Genomic DNA, 20,989 nt, shown 5'->3' with positions numbered 1-20,989 from the left:
GCTTTGCATATTATGGTACAAAAAAAGTTTGCTTAATCTTCTGTACACATTTAAGTGAGCAATGGGTAATTACGTAAGTCTTTCTTACAAAAACAAATGTATGAATGCTTAAATTTTTTCTAAATAATCCACTTACTGATGATGATCATTTATTTTTACATCAGCATTCCTGAAGTAATTTAAACTTAATTCTAAAATTGCTTTACATCCCATTATGGAGCAAAAACATTCCTTAGATAAAGAATATCTACTGGATACTAAACTAAATGTTATGTATGTATTTTTATTCAAGTTTTACCTTTAACATCGTGATGTCTCCTCATTTCCTGAATTCTTTCTTCTTCTTTCTTCCGCAATTCTGCTGGATTTGCAACAAATTCGTCTGCAATCCTATGTATACTACTGCTTGCTTGTTCCTATAAAATTAGAAGAATTTTTAACAATGTAATTTTTTTACATATAAAAAAGTTCAAAATTTATTTGTACATACGGATTTTTCAGAAATACTGGGAGACGAATTATCATCGTCGGAACAGTCGCCTTTTTCTAATACCCTTGGCGTCCTAATGGGTCTAAAAAATAAAGATGTAATTACAGCTTTGTTGGACAAAATTCAAAATAAATTTTTTAAATGGTTAAATACAATACAAGCAAATTTATGGTATTTCAATTACTGTTATATTGTTTGTACAACTAAAACAGTATGTTGAGTTTATGTTCAAAATGTGCTAAGATGTCCCTGGAAAAAATGCATTTATATAACTTTCTATATAATGCTCATCTAATGGAATGTACTTTTCAGTTCCAATCCTGTTTTGTTAATTTGAAAAAAGCAGCAGAAATCCATGCCCCAAAGAAAATGTGTTATGTAGCAAAAAGTGATGCAATCAAAATGTACCATGTAATTATGGTCACTTCAAAACATACTATCTGAATAAAGCATGTATAGAAATAATGAGTACAATAACCATTCTTGGTTCTTATTTCTTAAATTAGTAATTTAACAGAAAAATGAGTAATAGGTCTGTATTAAAAAAGTTTAGATACTGTTATTTTGATAATTTGCAAACTTTGCAAAATATTGTTTTGGCAAAAAGGCATTTTTCCATAAAAATGCTGCTGACAAAATAATAGCAAGTTAGCTGCAATACTTGTTCCTTTTTGTGAGATAGATGCCAAGGAAGGTTACTTAGCAATTGAAAATTTGCAGAAGCCAAAGAACAATTGGAAACATTTATCAAACTCAAAGCGGGAAGCTTAAGAGAAAGGAAAAACAATATTGGTTCCAGGGTCACCCTGTCTGGTTAACTGTTATTATATATTGTATGATCGTAAGATGTATTTTTCTTTCATTGCTGTTTTACACAAACAGATAAGAACAGCACAGATGGATTTTATTTGCCAATACATCAAAATTAAACCCATTAAGAAGTTAAAAAAAAGAAATACTTGTAGCATACAATATTATATTAAAAAGAAAATCTGTCCAAACCATTCAAATTTGCAGATATTCCTGAGAATTCTTTGAGAAAAATCATGCATGTATCTTTCAATTATTGAAAAATTTCCATGGAACCGGCCAGGTTAATATTGTAAATTCAACTATTTAATAGTGTGAATTCATTCTTTTTTGTTTCTTTCATAAAATTATATATATATATATATATACAGTAGAGCATCGTTTATCCGAATCAATTGGGGACTGGGGTTGTTCGAATAACTTATTTTTCGGATAACCGATTATGTACGAAAAATTCATTAACCTATCCCATGTTGAAATTTTTCTCCATTGCATGTCGCTTTGAGTTAAATTCTCGTCGATGTTAAGCCTACTGTAAACAGTGCGGCCAGCTAAAAAACACACATCAACAAAAAAATATTGGAGTAGCCCAAGATATAGCCAAAGATTGCAGCGCCACAGCACTAGCAAAAATTTAAATTTGCCGACTGAAATTCTTTTGGATAACCGACGCTCTACTGTATATAATTTTATGAAAGAAACAAAAAAGAATAACATGTTAAATTGCTGCAATAAAAATGTCAATTGAGGTATGTGATACATAGCACGTGTGTCATGTGATATGCATAAAATTGCATATAAAGTCAAAATATCAAACAAGGATTTCTGAAATTTAGCATAAAAAATCAGTATACAAGCATAGATAATACAGTAACTTCATTTTTAAAAATTGTACAATTAGTAGGGCATAGATAAAAGTTATTTTTCTTTCAAAAATTACTTAAACCTTCATAATTTTGAAAATTGTTAAAAATAAAAATTCAACTCTAATTTTACTTTTCTTTATAAATTTGTATTATTATTTATTAACATTTTGACACTTACTGTGCAAAAGGTAAAAGGACTGCAATAATATTTGCAGCTATTTTAATGAAGACTATTTTTTGAAATAAGAAATAAAGATATCCTATGCACAGTCACATTCTGTACAATTAAAATATGCAGATATACACGCAAAAGCTACCTTGGTCTCACTGATTCAGAAACAAAATATTGAGTAGAATAGACTTATAGAAAAATGAAACAGTAGTCAGAGGGAACATTGATCTTTTAGGGCTTATCATACAGAGACAAATAAAAACTAAAATCTGAATTTGAACATTAAAATAAAATACCTCATTAAATTTTACAATAAAATTCAGCCTATTAATAAATATACATATTTATTAACAGGCTATGAATTTTATTGTAAAATTTAGTTAAGTGTTGTATTTTAATGTTAAATAAAAACCAAAATCTAAAAATTTGATCTCCACATATGATAAGCCATAAGAAAAATAATAGTAAATACATTGGATATTGGAAAAATCTAAAATTGAAAAAATAAAATAGTTTGTGCATTACATAATGCCAAATTACATAGTTTGTGCATTACATAATAAAATAGTTTGTGCATTACATAATGCATTACATAATTTACACCTACACAACAAACAGTATCCAAGAGACTGGCTTTAAGCAGCTTAAACATCAGCTGCTGATTTTCAAAAGATGAAGGTTTCTATTAATTTTCTCCATATTTTAAAATGACCATGCTTTATTTATACATAGTAAGAAAAAATAAATTTAAAAAAATAATTAGATCATTCATAGTTATTTGATTATATAACTAACATTGTTTGCAAAGAATTGTTTTGAATTTAAAAAAATGTCAAGTGAAGTGAAACATTAGGAGTAAAATAAGGTGGTTAGAATAGTCTCTACTACTGTATTTAATTTTTTTTTATATAAGGATATCTTTTAGTTATACAATTTTATTATTTTAGTAATAAACATACTGTACACTGGATGCTGAAGGAAAACAAATGTTTTGTTCTATGAACTGAATTTTTGGTTTTCTAAGTGATATTTATGAATATTATTTTATATTTAAATTTTAAAAACAAGTTCATAAAAACTTGCTTTTTCAACAAATATATATTTTATTATAAAAATCAATTCAAAAAGTGTCTAAGGTCAAAATATAATGTTAAGATAACATGTAGTGAAGATTTTGTTAGTGTTACTTTAATTTTTTTTTATTTCTAAATATGAAACAATTTTACCTTTTATATAACATGTCATCAGGAGAAGGTGGCTCTTCAGGTCCAAGATTTCTATCATCATATGTGTCATCATATTCATCTTCATATAAAGTGTCATCTGTTTCTTCTATGACATCATATTTTTGATATATTTCTCTTAAAGCTGAGGCATTTTTATCTTGTTTTAGAACAATGTTTATATCTAAAAGTTTATCTTCTCTGTAACAATAATTATAATTAACAAACATATGAGTAAGTAAAATCAGGAAATTAAGATTTTTTGAATTTCAGTTTTTTAGATTATTTAATTAATAAAATAATTTTAAAATAAAACAGAATAATAATTATTTTTTTTTTGTAGAACTTACCGTTTGCCTTTATGAATTCTACTTTTATCTATTTTATCAGTTGAAAATACATCAAATTCATCATTATCATATATATTTTTACGACTGGAAAGAATGGACGACTTCCGAGTACTTTAAAATAAAAAGACTTTAAACTTTATTGATGTTTTAAAATACTTTCCACAAAGTCTCAAATAAATATCTAAATACCTTTTCATTGATCTATCCAATTTGTTTAAACTGCTAGGAAGAGTATCATCAAGTAATGCACTAATCACTTTTTCTGCATCATAATTGTAGTATTCTAAACATTGCTGCAAATGTTTTTAATAAACAAATATGACTTATTTATATTAATTTATTATGCATAGTGATGCTGTGCAAAATGACAGTGTGCCAGAGAGACACAAATATACAGTAACTGCACTGTGGATAATTAATAAATACAATGGTAATGGTAAGTCAATTATTCACAGTGCAGGTCAATTTGTGCTTCTATGGCAACACTGTCATTTTGCACAGCATTGATGCTGCTAGGTTATGTCAATTATCACTGCCATTAATCATGGTTATTCTCTTTGTGTACATCAAAGAAGAGCAATAACCAATAAGCTGTTTTTGTGGTCAGAAGGTGTATCAAGGACTGCACTCCAAAGACTTTCAATTTCAAGGCTAAAATTTGCAAATTGAAAGCAAACACTGAGGACTAGTGTTGAAAGGTATGGCATTGATGAATGCCAATGGCCATCTACATACTGCTGCTCACATTGCTGACACCTCTGGAAACTCAAGTTTGAAACAATGACTCATCTACATGATTCTACAGAAGGATGCTTCTGTAGAATCCCAATCTCATCACTTTGGACTATAACATGTTTAGTTCACTCAAAGAGGCATTAAAGGCTATCTATTCATTTAGGACCAAGAAGTGAAGGAAGTGATGAATATGTGGTTTATTGCTCAGCCAAAAATGTTCTATTCTGAGGGCATAAAGAAGCTTGCATAACAATGAACCAAGTGCATGGAAAAGGAAGCAAACCATGTAGCAAAATGATGTTAATGCAAGTTTTCTGTTTGTTTTGAAATAAAGTTTATGGACAAGGATCCAGTCAGAGAACTGGAATAGACCTTTGATATAAAGTGTGCATATTTGTAGGGATAAGAAGTTATATATGCATAATTCTGATGGTTATACAGTAAAAGGTAATAAAGGGAAACTAATGAAGACTACAGTAGAGCATCGATTATCCGACTCAATTGGGGACTCAGGTTGGTCGGATAACTGAAAAAATTGGATAACCGAAAAGAAGGAAAAAATACATTATTAGTATATCCCATGTAAATAGTATATCGCCATTAACCAATTTCGCATTGAATTTTAATCAATGTTAAGCCTAACAATTTAAAAAAATAATAATCGTCGCTATTGTGTCGTTAAAAATTATTTTTAAATTATTTTATTAACCACAAAACAAACAACCACTCATAATTAGAAAATTAAGTCTCGTTTAAATACTGGCCTTCCTTCAATGGTCGAGCTGTGTTGCCAGCTAAAACACGCAAAAATTTAACAAAAATAATATTAAAGTAGCCAAGACATAGCCAAATATTGTAGCACCACATCACTAGCGGACATTTGAAGTTTGCGGACTAGAACGGTCGGTTAACCGATGTGACGGTTAATCGGGGGGGGGGTCGGATAATCGATGCTCTACTGTATTTACAGCTTGAACAGTCTGGTTGATGCTGTCATTATGAATTATGTTCAGCTCTTATGGCATTAAGGTATAATGTGACTGCTCAAGATAGTTATATTTATTTATGTACGTATGTACATAAATAATAATAATAATAAATCTGCTTGCCTCTAAGAACTGGTGGGAACATCAGATTAAAAAAAAAGTCACACAAAAATATTATGGGATTTTCAAATTCAAAGAGATAAGATATTGGCACACAACACACTGGACATTACTATCACTAAAGAGAAACAAATATGGATAATTCACATAGCCATACCAGGTAACAGCAGAATCAAAGAAAAGGAACAGGGGGAGAGGAAATCACAAAATATCAAGATTTGAAGATTGAAATTCAGCAAATCTGGTACAAACCAGCCAAAATACATCTGAGGAGATTGGCACACTAGGTGCTATACCAAAAAATCTCCACCAGCATCTAAAAAACACTGAACATCTGCAAAATCACCACCTGCAAAATGCAAAAAGCTACACTTCTTGGATCTACCAATATCTTACACAATCCTGTATATTACATTAGAATCAAGCTCCTGGGGAGCTTGATTCAAATGTAATCTAATGCCAGTATATGATCTTGTTGCTGTGTTTTATTATTATTATTATTAGGTACTGTTTTGGCTGGTTAATAATATTTATTTGTTCAAACCTTATTATTATTATTCATCTATGATGATGATATATCCATATTTGTTAAAATTCAAACACTTGATTTGTTTACAGCTTGTTCAAGTTATAAATGAACTGTCTACTCATTTCAATATCAAGAATCTTGGACTCTTATCTAAACTCTTAAATAAATTATAAATTTGTAGACTGTATCTATCTATTCACCAAACAATGAACACAGCTACACAGACAAATTAACCAAATTTTATGGATGAAAATTAAAGCATATACTCTGTTAATTGTTGCAAGAACAAGTATATTTAGTAGTTCAGTAGTTATGCTGACCAATTTTGGGTCAGCACTACAGAATATAAAACATTTATATGACAAGTATTATTTCTTGCATCCCATGCACACAAATTTTCAGCATGCTGTAATCATACTATCTAAATTTTATGAAGTGGCCTACAATATACATGGAAGTTGTCCAATGTAGAAATATGAATATCCTTCAAATGAATACATTGCTACTGGGATGACATGTTTATTGTCCCTAAATGTGTGTTTTGCATTCAGCTGTATTGTTAGTATTGAGTTCAGTCTGCTGTTGTGTTCTTTTGTTAGTCTTTATTTGTACATGTTCTGTAGGTTTGGCCTATTGAAATCCTAAATATTTGTAGGATTATTATTATTAATATAACTATTGTGAAAAGTTCTAGTTTATTTATAAAAAGACAATCACTGACAAACTAATCATTTAGTTTAATTATCTAATAACTAATTTGCAAGTAGATATTTACAAATTTATAATCAGAAACTACAAATTACATGTGTGTATTGCATAGTCTGTCATAAATTATTAAATTTTTTTACAAATAAAATCTTAATTTAAAACTACAAACTAAATTTTTAGACAAAATATTATCAAGCATTAAAGCTTAGTTTTTATATCTTAAATACTTTTGTTGCATAATTTCTTAACAGAAAGAACATTCATTAAAGGAAACTGTGCAACAAAATAAATTAATGAATTGTTATACACAGCAAATTTGAATTTATGGGATCCTCCAACAGAAACTGGTATTAATTAGTTTGTGTTCCTAATGAAAATATTTGCATATATGAAAATTAAGATTTATGATCAAGATATATTGAAATAAAAAGGCTGGCAAATGAATCTGAAAAAAATTCATGTTATTAGTAATTTATAAGAATTTGACAAGAAAGTTATAAGAATTTTCAAGTAAAGTATTATTATTATTTAAAAAAAAAAGTGTCCTTAAATTGCTAACTTTTAAATCAGAAAAATAATGTGATTGTATTGAGTTGATGAAGGCATTAATGATATAAAATTATATACAGTATTACATTATTCCTTTGTCTTAAAATAGGATTAAAATCTAATATTTTAACTACATTTTTGCATATACCTGTTTTAAATTTTCATTACTTATAAAATACCAAGATTTGACAAAAAGTTTAGAAAATAGTTATAAAATACCTCTACAAATCCTTCTCCTAAATGACCGAGAACATCTAAAACTTGAGTTACTAAAGAATCCAATTCAACACCTTCCAATTTTGGTGTAGCACAAGCACCATCTAATACTGAATCACTGCATATTTCAGAATTTGGAAGAGATTCTGGAATCTGTATAAAATTTGTTAATTTCATATATACTAAAATAGGTCTTGTTTTACATGGAATTGATGTTCACAAATTTGTCCTTTGTTTACAATAAATGTTAGATTAGCATCACTAAATCTGACTCTTACTAGTTAGTCAGCAAAAATGTTTCTGGTTCTGACATTTCAAACACACAACTACCAAATGCAACTAACTCATTGTGGTTTGCATGTTTTTTTTCTAAAGTTATATATTCTATGATATATATAGAGCAAAATCTTATAATTTCAGAAATATTATACTGAACTGTTATTTATTATCATATAATATTGTAAACGGGATAGTTGTAAATTTTCTAGTGCAATATACCATAAATTTCCAGCAGAAAACTTTAATCAGAAACATTTTTGGCCTTATTTATTTAAAGGCCATCTTTAGGCTACAGAAAATCAAAATTATCAAACTGTTTAATGGCTTTCAATAGAACATATTACAAATTTGAACCAAGTTGACAGATAAAATCTTCTATTTTTGGAACATTTAAGTTTACACCATTTAAAACAGCTGCCAATGAATTAATTAAATACAAAATAAATTAAATAAAAACAAAAATATATGAAATAAATGTATAATAGTTTATAGAGATAAATTGAATGAAACTTACCAAGTAAATGCATTCTATAAGCAACACAAACATCAACCAGTCTTTATGTTTTTATTTATTATATTAGCTATAAATTGAGAATCCCATTGTCTACATCAGTGTCATTCCTTAATAGTTGGTAGATGGAGTGAACAGGATCCATGCAGAATCCTAAGGGCATAAAAGATTCCAATTCTGCACCATATTCAAATATATATGAGCAACAGTCAGGCCTTTAAATGCATGCATAAAGGAACATGAGTAGATTGTAATGAAGGATATCAAAAGATACTGCATTAACAATGCAATAGAACAGAACAGAAGATGCATGTCATCTTATATGCTGCCAAGATAATATGACTAAGCTGGATCCTGAAGAAGCAAAGATATTATCACAACTGAAAATACATGTCTTCGAAACCAACATATGTATAAACTTTTACGGTAAATAGAATATATGCAAGGTGTAGAAGTCAGCTTATATATGAGATTCTGTAACCAACCTAATCATGTAGAACAGCGCTGTCCAACTGGCNAAATTAATTATAATTTTAGTCAATAGATGGCGACATTAACGAACATTAGAATTAAAGTCGGTAAAAGGAAATTCGGTGTTACTTTTGTTTGTTTCTTTTATTGGTTTTTAGACGTAAAATAACCTTATTTTGAATATTTTATAGCATTTTCGGGTGAGAAAATTCGAATTTTTATGATTTTGTCAGAAGAAACACGAACGTTTTTCCTGTCCCACACGAAAGTAACAATGAACTCTCCCTAAATTCGCGTGTTTTGATACGAGATGAAAATCTATACGAGAATTGGGTCATTTTTCAAAAATTGTCCCGAATAATCTTTCTGTTTTCTGAGAAGCTTACAAATACGGTCGAATGATTTGTTGAACCGGAACGTTAAAAATGGACTTTGTTGACGGATCGCATGCAACAAAACTTTGTCGGTATTCTTTCATTCCACTCGGCCGTAACTCGAATGTACAGGTACGAGTAGGTTAGTTAGTAGTACCTGTTCCTTTGTAAGGCGAACGGGTCCTACCTACCTACGTAACGAGTTCTGGCCGTCGTCGAGATGTTTGGATAGAAGAAACACACCCCAAAAAACGTGAGTTTTTATATAAATACAACACTTTTTTAACAATTAAATCGGTGCGGGGTGCATCGGACACTACTCGACATTAATTTACACGCGAATTCTTTTAGTATTTTTACCAAATTTACTGGGATTCTTGCAGGGCCTCGTAGGCGATGCGTCGATCGAGATGTCGTCGACGTTTACGTTTAACGTCACTGATCGTCGCCGTCCCGATCGTCGTCGTCGTTACGGTCATGGTTACGACGATGAAAGGTAACCGCGGAGACGATCCTCGAGTGGACGAAGACGTGATGATCGTGCTGAGAAATGATAAGAGACAAAAAGAATACATAGACAAGCGTGGCATTCACGTCATCGTGGGGCACTACTTAGGAAATTCCCTACCTTGGGAAATTACGCCCAATTTGACAAAAGGTAAATTATCGTCGTCGTCTGTAGGCACCATCTAAATTATAAATTTAAGTATATATATATATATATTTAATTTAGAAATGTTAAACGCAAATAATTACAACCCCATTTGGTCGTTCGGTAGCCGAGGGCAACCCGTTTATTTACCTCAGGTGGATAAACAGAGAGAGAAAACACTTTTTCACATTAATAGATTTAATTTAATGGTCAGCGATGCCATACCCGTTAACAGGACTCTACCGGACGTTCGGAAAGTCAGGTAAGAATCTGGAAATTCCCATTACAATTCCGACACTTTCTAACTTTTACTAAACTCGAGGTGACCCAAAAATCGGCCGGCCTTCGAAAGACAATTATATCGAAATCATAATTAACCATAACTTTTTTTAAATGTGGCATTTCCGGCTGTATATGGAGCGATCAAAAGACGGCTGACTTCTGGACCGTGGCGTAAATTAATTTGGAAATTAATTGCAAATCTCCTTAAGTTTCTATTAATTTAACCACAATCTTAATCGACAAAAGAACCAAAGAAAGATTTTAGTTGCAGAGAGAAGAGATATTCGGGTTTGGAATCCCAAGACGTTACCATCGTCATAGTCTTTCATAACGAAGCATGGTCGACCCTCCTGCGAACGGTGCACAGCATCATCAGCAGATCTCCGAAGAGGCTGCTGAGAGAAATCATTTTAGTGGACGACGCCAGCGAAAGGAGTAAGTGTAACGCGTCCGAAGATCTGTCGCCCGGTGTCATTTTTTATTTAAATTACCGCAGGTTTTCTCAAAAGGCCGCTGGACGAATACGTTTCTAGTTTGCCCGTAACCACCAAAATCGTTAGGGCCAAAAACAGGACGGGGCTGGTGAGAGCCAGATTGTTGGGCGCCCGTCGAGCCAAGGGCAAGATTCTAACCTTCTTAGACGCTCACTGCGAGTGCACCAAAGGATGGTTGGAGCCTCTAGTTGCCAGGATAATGGAAAACAGGCGAGTTTCCACGAAATCTTAAGCATTATATTCTTACAGAAGAACCGGTACGATACAATAAACGCGCACGTAACTTTGTAAACGTGCGTATACTAGCGGTACGCACGTTTACAAAGTTACGCGAATACCGCTAGTACGATAACTTACCGACGGATATTTAACGAAATAAACGGGGACCAAATTCTCACGCCAGTGTCCGCTTTCTATCGGGGTATTTCTGGAAAAAGGAAGTTCAATTTATGTAAATCCTAAAAATCCTCTTTAGACTCGTGCCGCAAACCTCCACGCTCGACCTCTCCAATTCTGAACGAAGTCGGAAGGGATCGACCCAGATACAAAACAGTACCTCCGAACGTTTTGTATTTTCCCATATAGATACCTCCATGTGGAGATCGTTCCACTTTTCACGCGCACCTGGCACGAATAGACTGTTCTCATATTGCGCGTCATTGAAGCGAGCACGCATTTTCAAATTTGGTGACGGGACATGTTTCCTGCGAAATCGGCGGTGTTAGTCACATTTTTCAGCCTAATTTTGCATTTGTACTTTAGCAACCTACGACTTCTGAAGCGTGGTTATCCTCTGTTGATTGTTACGCGGGTGTCGTCATTGGCATAAAGTGAGAAGCCTCGATCTTCTCAACTTGCAGATATGCGCTTAAGCAAAAATAATGCCTTACCAGTTTTGAAGAGCGAATATCTCCAAATGGGTCTACTCGGATTTCGAAATATTCCATATTGCGCTTGTTTTTTATTCGTTAGATATATCAACTTTCAACATTGTATGGTGTATTTTTTGTTTCTTAAGTATAATAATGGAAGAAGAGCGGTGCACAATTGGAATCGTGGTCCCATCCAACGATCCTAGTCGGGGGTCCCGCTTTAGGATGTGGGGGACACGATTGGAATCAAAGGTGTCAGAAAGTGTCAGGCACATCAGCGCATTACTTAGAAAGAATAGATTGAAGTTTGGTAAGGATTATTCAAATGAAGAGCAGACTTTAATAAGCAGATTTTAGAGAAAATTTGTTTATATTACGAGGTCTTGTTTTTCACAAAAAAGAAAAGAAACGAAAAAAGTATTTATTGTGACATCGTCACAATGCTGAACTGTAATTTTTAATTTATTTAATTTAAACTATATGTTCTCCATCTGAAATTAGTAGTGTCTTGCCCCTATACATCATACTTTTCCTGATAACAACAGAGTCGCGCCGGTCAGCTATGTAACTCCATTCGGAGGAAATTTTCGAATTGAATTCACGTGATTTCCGATGTTAATCGAAGCCTCCTTCCCTCGAGCTTTCCATATCTGGTCTCGAGTTTCGTCTATCTAACACCGTTTTCAAGATTAAGGAAGGACAGACTGACGGACGACAATGGGAATTTATAGGTCTATGAATTTTTTTCAAATTGCAGCCCAATGAAACGTGATTATGCAGTAAATAAAACTGCACATTCTGGAGGCTTTAAAATTAATGAAATACATTTTTAGTAAAATTTAAAGTATGATTTTTGTTTAAGCTGATCTAGCAACATACAAAGTTAAAAATTTCAAAACGCTCAGGACAGACAAATTTTGACTTCAGTTTCAGAGTGTAAGGCTAAGTTTATGCAGACGAGAGAAAAAAACGGGCGAAAGAGAACTTTTGGAATCAGAATTCGCACACTCCATGCAGTTTATGCAGAAGAGGGAAACGGATTTCCTGCGCGTTACGCGCGAGAAACGCATTGGTTTCCTCGTCCTCGAAAGTTGAACTCGTATTTTCCCCTCCTTTTGTTTCAAACGTACACTAAGTTCGGCAACCCGGCTTCCACGCAACGACGATGATTAAAAGACAACGATGGAGCACGCCGGCAATCCGTCGAAGGTAAAGAAAATGGTCCGAGAAGTTACAAAATAAACACAGGGAGGACATATAATAAAATGTTAATAGAGTAGTTTGGTTTATTTTCCTTTAGCATTATATTGTTGTAAAATTCATCGGACTTTTCCTTACCGCTTTACTCTAGTTTAATATTTCACTTCGAATGGTAAGAGAAGCTCGAATGCTAAAAACAGAAGTGTGGATGCTCGTTGTCTCTTCCAAAAATGCATAGAATACTGTCAGGTGGTGAGGTGTCCAGATGGAAAATTTTACGATGCGTTCTCACGTCTCTGTCCCGGGAAAGGAGGCTTTCTATCGATGAGAATTAGAGAAGAAGAAAAAATTCACCGGCAGAAGCGCCCAATTCTTTGCAACTTAACTTTATGCCGGATATCGCGAGAAATACGGAGTTAATAATAAGTTTTGTGGGCTTTGTTCTAAATCGTGTGGCAGTAAGATCTTCGGGAAGACATTCTGCGCGCGTCTGTAGTGTTCGTCAGTACGTTACGCTAATGCCAGTTGTGACAGAATAAAAGAATTGCATGCTTCACAGATGCGAAGTGTCCAGGCAACGAAAATCCCGAGAAAGTTGACCGAGCAGCTCGCGGACTACGATCCAGAGAAGGTTATTGAATTTAAGCAGAAATGAGAACTTTGACCACTAAAGAATTTTCCATCGAGCTGGCTGACCAAATATTTATTTCGATAAGCCATCGTTAAGAGTAAAAGGAGAAATTTAAAATATCAATAGATGATTTAGTCATTCTGATGGACTTTGCTGAGAACTGCCCTTTCGTTGTAAAAGATCACACTAAGAAAATAGACGACAGTTGTTGCTGGGCACAATTTTTTTGGGAAAAGCCATTTTGTATCTCAAAGAGCGTTTTGCAGGCCTGAAGTACGTATATTATTTCGGTGATGGATCGACGGGTCAGTAGAATTTTACGAACTTTGTAAATTTGTATATTCGAGCCGAGTGGAAGATTTTGCCACAAGTCACGGTAAGTTATCCCGCTACGGTATCCACAGAACTATTAAACGATTAGCAAGAAAAGCTAGTTTGCAGCTATCGATAAATCACAGGGTTAACCATAAAAATAACGATGGTGTTAAGGCTTTCTTTGTACCCAAGAAAAGATGTTGAGACAAGCAAGCTATGCCGAAATTGTAGGAAGGCGGGATAATTGCCAATTTAATCCTATTAGAAATAACCGATTCGTGTAGCAGTTTTAGATGATACGATTTCATTTATTTCAAAACTTTTTATTGATTAGGAAGCCGTTCTAGATTTGAAAATATCTGACCACAGTCCCAGCCAGTGTGTCGCTGGTGTTTACGACGGTTATAATGGATGGATCTAACCACGGTCTCGGCTTAACCCTTCCACTGGCCAGCTAGGAACGATACAGTGCTGGGTGATAGTACACCACATAATTGATGTTCTTCCAGTTCCTGCAAGGCAGACAGTAAAGTTACAGGCAGTAGTGTTAATATTAAACTTATTTTAACACCGTCGGAGTAGACCTTTATATTGGCTTAGGAACCAGGATTAAGTAACTCATTACCCGTGCCTGGTTTTGGATCGGGAGTGGCCCCTCGACCACGAGGTTGCTAATTCATTAAATTGGTAGTTGCAGGAACCACGGAACAAACATTACGGATCAGAGTATCAACCGTCAGAAAAATACAATTCGAATACCTATTGTCACCGTCCGAAACTATTTTTCGGGAGAAGAGACCGCCATGTGGAGATCGTTTCGATGCGAGAAAGTACAAAACGCTCGGATGTAGTATTTTGCAGATTTTAAGACCATTACCGTGGAGTTTGAATTCGGAAGGGGTTCGTGCGGTTGACGCGGAATGATCTTTAAACGGGACTTTTACGTTTTGAATCTTAAAATAACGAGGAAAGGACGTCCTTTTGTTACAGGAAAACCGTAGCCTGTCCCGTGATAGACGTCATTCACGACGAGACCTTCGCTTACGTCAAAAGTTTCGAACTGCACTGGGGAGCTTTCAACTGGGAACTTCACTATCGCTGGTATCCCATCGGAAACAGGGAGCTGAAGAAGCGGAGCGACGATCCCTCCAAACCCTTCAGGTAAGCCGCCGTGGTAACGTCCAGGCGCGGGTAAGAAAATAATGTTTGGACTTTGTTTTCAGGACGCCCGTCATGGCCGGAGGTCTGTTCGCCGTCGACAGGTCTTACTTTTACGAAATCGGAAGCTACGACGAACAAATGGACATCTGGGGAGGAGAAAACATCGAAATGTCCTTCAGAGTCGGTAGCGGGCGGCGGGGAGGATCCCGGAGAGGCGCGACGTAATTAAAACGGCGTTTTCTTTCGTCAGGTGTGGCAGTGCGGAGGAAGCGTGGAAATCGTCCCCTGCTCCCACGTGGGTCATCTATTCAGAAGGTCGTCTCCCTACACCTTCCCTCGACCCGGAGGAGTGGCCGCCGTCCTCTACTCCAATTTGGCCAGAGCGGCCGAAGTGTGGATGGACGAGTGGAGTAACTTCTACTTCAAAACCAATCCCGGTGAGCGCGCTTATCACTGGCACCCAGCCTTGTTCTTGGCAGAGACCGGATTAATTTTCCTTTGTTTTCAGACGCGGCAAAAATCAGGAAATCCATCGACGTGACCAGTCGAAAATCGCTGAGACGAAGACTGGGATGCCACGACTTTCGCTGGTATTTGACAAACGTCTGGCCCGAACACTTTCTCCCCGACGACGACAGATTCTTCGGAAAGGTGCGATTTATATAAATTCTCCGTGGGCCCGCGGTAAACTCTTCCGCCAATTCGACGACCGTCGCTGCACTCGTCCTACCACCTTCAACCACGCGTCGTTTACATGGGCGTAGCCAGAGTTTTGTTATGGGGGGCCTAGTGGAGGCCAACCTGACACAAAATTGAATTATTTCAAATTATTGTTCATTATTGGGCACCGAGCAAGCCGTTCACCTTTTTTTTAGTATTCAAAACTTTTATTTTAGCTTTAGGTGTTTACAAATCGACTCAACACTTTTTCGGCTGTGATTTCCTGGGGGGGCACCAGGTTCCCTGGGAGGGGCCGTGCCCACCCAGGCTCCCCCCTCGCTACGCCCATGCTCGTTTATCGAAACGAATCTACTTTATTTACTTATATACAGGGTGCTTCAAAAAAATGTATACACACTTTGAACTANTATTAAAATTATTTTACTACCGTGTTTCCCCGAAAATAAGACAGTGTCTTATATTAATTTTTGCTCTGAAAAATGCGCTAGGTCTTATTTTCAGGGAATGTCTTATTTTTTCCAGGAAGAAGAATTCACGTTTATTATTAAACAAAAAAATTCCCAAGTCGAACTTGGATGAGAGTGACGTATATCCGGTGTGTCGAACTGTCGCCTTTTTATAGCGTCAACATCGGACTCGCTGACCAATTAGTGCTTACTGAACCGTAGCAGTATGCAAATGTCATGTGGTTTATCAACCTTCTTGGTCCCCGAAATGTTTGGTGAAGAAAATATGGCCCGCGGGCTATGATAAGTTGGACAGCGCTGATGTAGAACACTGTTTCCCAACCTGTGAGATGAATACCTTAAGATATGCAAAACACTTTCAAAAAAAGTATGCAGAAATACATGTGAAATGGTTGCAAAATTGAATTTTCAATTAGTATGTTTTCAATTTATACTTATGCCATTTAAATTTTCTACACTCAAATCTTTAGAAGTTGGTAACTTGAATGCTGTAAGAAAATGGAGTGAAAATCAAGACCAGAAAGCTTGGGGCAGGAGGCCCTTTCTATATGTGATCTTGTTCAGACCAAAAGTTGTTAGTTCAATTCAAAAATTTTCTTCTGAGTGGATTTAGATAACAATGGAATCATGCTGGTTACCTAACAGGAAAAATATGATGTACAGTACAGGGAAAAGACTACTAAATTGAAAGCAGTGTTGAAAAATTGCAGACTGGCATTGTGACAAATGTCACAATAAATAATTGCACATTTTAATTCAATTGTTTTAATTCAGTGCTGTAGTACTTTCAGTTCCAAATTAACAATTAAAACTCATTGATAATGTAGCAGTTATTAAGTTTTATCCACTAATTTAATAATTAGTTAAATAAACTTTCCAATCCACCATAAAGTAAATAAACACATTATGATGTTTAGAATTTATGAAAATCTATGTACCCCTTTTCATGAAAGGGGTACTTAGATGTTACACATTAGTGGTTCCAAATAAGATTTGGAACCACTGATGTGTATGATGAGATTCCCAATTTATAGATAATATAATAAAAAAAAGCATATTGATTTTGGTTAATATTGGTATAGCTTATACTTTGATATAGATTATATTATAGCTTAATTTGGTTAATGAATTTACTTGGAAAGCTATATTCAATTTGTTATATGTGTAAACTACTGTATATACAGCCAAATAAATGTTCTACAGTAAGACTCCTCTTAATACGGGGGATGCATTCCTAGACAACAAAGCACTAAACGAAATAGTGTTAAATGAGATCATTTTAACAGAGTAAATAGGGATAGGGGAACATGCGACCAAAAAATTAAAGTAAATTTTTTAAATTTAAGTCATTTTTATATTAATTTNACACACATCAACAAAAAAATATTGGAGTAGCCCAAGATATAGCCAAAGATTGCAGCGCCACAGCACTAGCAAAAATTTAAATTTGCCGACTGAAATTCTTTTGGATAACCGACGCTCTACTGTATATAATTTTATGAAAGAAACAAAAAAGAATAACATGTTAAATTGCTGCAATAAAAATGTCAATTGAGGTATGTGATACATAGCACGTGTGTCATGTGATATGCATAAAATTGCATATAAAGTCAAAATATCAAACAAGGATTTCTGAAATTTAGCATAAAAAATCAGTATACAAGCATAGATAATACAGTAACTTCATTTTTAAAAATTGTACAATTAGTAGGGCATAGATAAAAGTTATTTTTCTTTCAAAAATTACTTAAACCTTCATAATTTTGAAAATTGTTAAAAATAAAAATTCAACTCTAATTTTACTTTTCTTTATAAATTTGTATTATTATTTATTAACATTTTGACACTTACTGTGCAAAAGGTAAAAGGACTGCAATAATATTTGCAGCTATTTTAATGAAGACTATTTTTTGAAATAAGAAATAAAGATATCCTATGCACAGTCACATTCTGTACAATTAAAATATGCAGATATACACGCAAAAGCTACCTTGGTCTCACTGATTCAGAAACAAAATATTGAGTAGAATAGACTTATAGAAAAATGAAACAGTAGTCAGAGGGAACATTGATCTTTTAGGGCTTATCATACAGAGACAAATAAAAACTAAAATCTGAATTTGAACATTAAAATAAAATACCTCATTAAATTTTACAATAAAATTCAGCCTATTAATAAATATACATATTTATTAACAGGCTATGAATTTTATTGTAAAATTTAGTTAAGTGTTGTATTTTAATGTTAAATAAAAACCAAAATCTAAAAATTTGATCTCCACATATGATAAGCCATAAGAAAAATAATAGTAAATACATTGGATATTGGAAAAATCTAAAATTGAAAAAATAAAATAGTTTGTGCATTACATAATGCCAAATTACATAGTTTGTGCATTACATAATAAAATAGTTTGTGCATTACATAATGCATTACATAATTTACACCTACACAACAAACAGTATCCAAGAGACTGGCTTTAAGCAGCTTAAACATCAGCTGCTGATTTTCAAAAGATGAAGGTTTCTATTAATTTTCTCCATATTTTAAAATGACCATGCTTTATTTATACATAGTAAGAAAAAATAAATTTAAAAAAATAATTAGATCATTCATAGTTATTTGATTATATAACTAACATTGTTTGCAAAGAATTGTTTTGAATTTAAAAAAATGTCAAGTGAAGTGAATTGCGACATTTATGGATATTACATGTACTTTATAGAAAGTTGCACGAATTTCTGTGGGTGTAAAGATGCTGTTGCTTCTGATATGTGGAGTGTTTGCCTATGGATGTAGGAGTGTAACTTAAATATCTCCTTCGGTTTTCACCTGTTTTCACATTTTTATACCTGCAAACAATACTACCATGTTGTAAATTCCAGTCTCCTGCAACTCTGTGGCATATTGAGAAATAAAGTTCTGATATGGTGATTCCAGTAAGATGAGACAAAAAGGAGTTTGTACCAAATTGGAAAGACAAAGAAGTGTTGATGAAAGTTAAGATATTTATGATGAATCTGATTGAAAGATTTAGAGAGATCACAATACATGTACTTTCTAACAGTTAGGCATTTAAGTGATATAGTTGATAAGATTAAAACAGCAATGCTTTGCATATTATGGTACAAAAAAAGTTCGCTTAATCTTCTGTACACATTTAAGTGAGCAATGGGTAATTACGTAAGTCTTTCTTACAAAAACAAATGTATGAATGCTTAAATTTTTTCTAAATAATCCACTTACTGATGATGATCATTTATTTTTACATCAGCATTCCTGAAGTAATTTAAACTTAATTCTAAAATTGCTTTACATCCCATTATGGAGCAAAAACATTCCTTAGATAAAGAATATCTACTGGATACTAAACTAAATGTTATGTATGTATTTTTATTCAAGTTTTACCTTTAACATCGTGATGTCTCCTCATTTCCTGAATTCTTTCTTCTTCTTTCTTCCGCAATTCTGCTGGATTTGCAACAAATTCGTCTGCAATCCTATGTATACTACTGCTTGCTTGTTCCTATAAAATTAGAAGAATTTTTAACAATGTAATTTTTTTACATATAAAAAAGTTCAAAATTTATTTGTACATACGGATTTTTCAGAAATACTGGGAGACGAATTATCATCGTCGGAACAGTCGCCTTTTTCTAATACCCTTGGCGTCCTAATGGGTCTAAAAAATAAAGATGTAATTACAGCTTTGTTGGACAAAATTCAAAATAAATTTTTTAAATGGTTAAATACAATACAAGCAAATTTATGGTATTTCAATTACTGTTATATTGTTTGTACAACTAAAACAGTATGTTGAGTTTATGTTCAAAATGTGCTAAGATGTCCCTGGAAAAAATGCATTTATATAACTTTCTATATAATGCTCATCTAATGGAATGTACTTTTCAGTTCCAATCCTGTTTTGTTAATTTGAAAAAAGCAGCAGAAATCCATGCCCCAAAGAAAATGTGTTATGTAGCAAAAAGTGATGCAATCAAAATGTACCATGTAATTATGGTCACTTCAAAACATACTATCTGAATAAAGCATGTATAGAAATAATGAGTACAATAACCATTCTTGGTTCTTATTTCTTAAATTAGTAATTTAACAGAAAAATGAGTAATAGGTCTGTATTAAAAAAGTTTAGATACTGTTATTTTGATAATTTGCAAACTTTGCAAAATATTGTTTTGGCAAAAAGGCATTTTTCCATAAAAATGCTGCTGACAAAATAATAGCAAGTTAGCTGCAATACTTGTTCCTTTTTGTGAGATAGATGCCAAGGAAGGTTACTTAGCAATTGAAAATTTGCAGAAGCCAAAGAACAATTGGAAACATTTATCAAACTCAAAGCGGGAAGCTTAAGAGAAAGGAAAAACAATATTGGTTCCAGGGTCACCCTGTCTGGTTAACTGTTATTATATATTGTATGATCGTAAGATGTATTTTTCTTTCATTGCTGTTTTACACAAACAGATAAGAACAGCACAGATGGATTTTATTTGCCAATACATCAAAATTAAACCCATTAAGAAGTTAAAAAAAAGAAATACTTGTAGCATACAATATTATATTAAAAAGAAAATCTGTCCAAACCATTCAAATTTGCAGATATTCCTGAGAATTCTTTGAGAAAAATCATGCATGTATCTTTCAATTATTGAAAAATTTCCATGGAACCGGCCAGGTTAATATTGTAAATTCAACTATTTAATAGTGTGAATTCATTCTTTTTTGTTTCTTTCATAAAATTATATATATATATATATATACAGTAGAGCATCGTTTATCCGAAAGTCGGTTATCCGAAACGTCAGTTATCCGAAAGAATTCCAGTT

The 20,989-nt window shown here is 33.4% G+C and overlaps 2 protein-coding genes and 1 long non-coding RNA gene across 7 annotated transcripts in view; 1 reads left to right on the top strand and 2 right to left on the bottom strand.

The window, feature by feature from the left end:
• LOC111619144 (activating signal cointegrator 1 complex subunit 2-like) overlaps window positions 1-20,989 on the bottom strand; it is a 90,300-nt gene that overhangs the window by 1,439 nt on the left and 67,872 nt on the right. For all 5 annotated transcript variants that reach the window (XM_023360819.1, XM_023360823.1, XM_023360818.1 and 2 more), the window contains 6 exons: window positions 7,758-7,907; window positions 4,101-4,204; window positions 3,912-4,022; window positions 3,565-3,762; window positions 491-572; window positions 299-416 (listed from right to left, as the gene is read on the bottom strand). In XM_023360819.1, coding sequence (XP_023216587.1) covers window positions 299-416; window positions 491-572; window positions 3,565-3,762; window positions 3,912-4,022; window positions 4,101-4,204; window positions 7,758-7,907 — 763 coding nt within the window. The remainder of the gene's footprint in view (window positions 1-298; window positions 417-490; window positions 573-3,564; window positions 3,763-3,911; window positions 4,023-4,100; window positions 4,205-7,757; window positions 7,908-20,989) is intronic.
• LOC111619145 (polypeptide N-acetylgalactosaminyltransferase 3-like) lies at window positions 9,342-15,754 on the top strand. Its single transcript, XM_023360825.1, has 9 exons — window positions 9,342-9,642; window positions 9,773-10,047; window positions 10,123-10,303; window positions 10,589-10,758; window positions 10,820-11,027; window positions 14,826-14,996; window positions 15,059-15,176; window positions 15,247-15,433; window positions 15,505-15,754. Exons 2-9 carry the CDS (start codon window positions 9,786-9,788, stop codon window positions 15,660-15,662), a joined length of 1,455 nt encoding a protein of 484 aa, XP_023216593.1. The 5' UTR covers window positions 9,342-9,642; window positions 9,773-9,785; the 3' UTR covers window positions 15,663-15,754.
• LOC111619147 lies at window positions 19,583-20,171 on the bottom strand. The gene is made up of 2 exons (XR_002755698.1): window positions 19,746-20,171; window positions 19,583-19,671 (listed from the first exon to the last, which is right to left on the bottom strand). It is a non-coding gene; the product is annotated as an uncharacterized LOC111619147 (long non-coding RNA).

The sequence above is a fragment of the Centruroides sculpturatus genome, unplaced genomic scaffold (genome assembly GCF_000671375.1).
Source record: "Centruroides sculpturatus isolate CEXI.00-Female unplaced genomic scaffold, Cexi_2.0 scaffold87, whole genome shotgun sequence".
Classification (NCBI taxonomy): Eukaryota; Metazoa; Arthropoda; class Arachnida; order Scorpiones; family Buthidae; genus Centruroides; species Centruroides sculpturatus.
The sequence above is the reverse complement of the archived record's forward strand: the minus strand, read 5'-3'. Positions and strand labels throughout refer to the sequence as shown.

What these genes read in the sequence shown, in the direction of transcription:
- LOC111619145 (XM_023360825.1), top strand. Translation starts at nt 9,786, where the DNA reads ATGCGTCGATCGAGATGTCGTCGACGTTTACGTTTAACGTCACTGATC. An exon ending in CCGGACGTTCGGAAAGTCAG is followed by an intron (nt 10,304 to 10,588) that starts GTAAGAATCTGG and finishes GAAAGATTTTAG; the next exon opens with TTGCAGAGAGAAGAGATATT. An exon ending in GCCAGGATAATGGAAAACAG is followed by an intron (nt 11,028 to 14,825) that starts GCGAGTTTCCAC and finishes CTTTTGTTACAG; the next exon opens with GAAAACCGTAGCCTGTCCCG.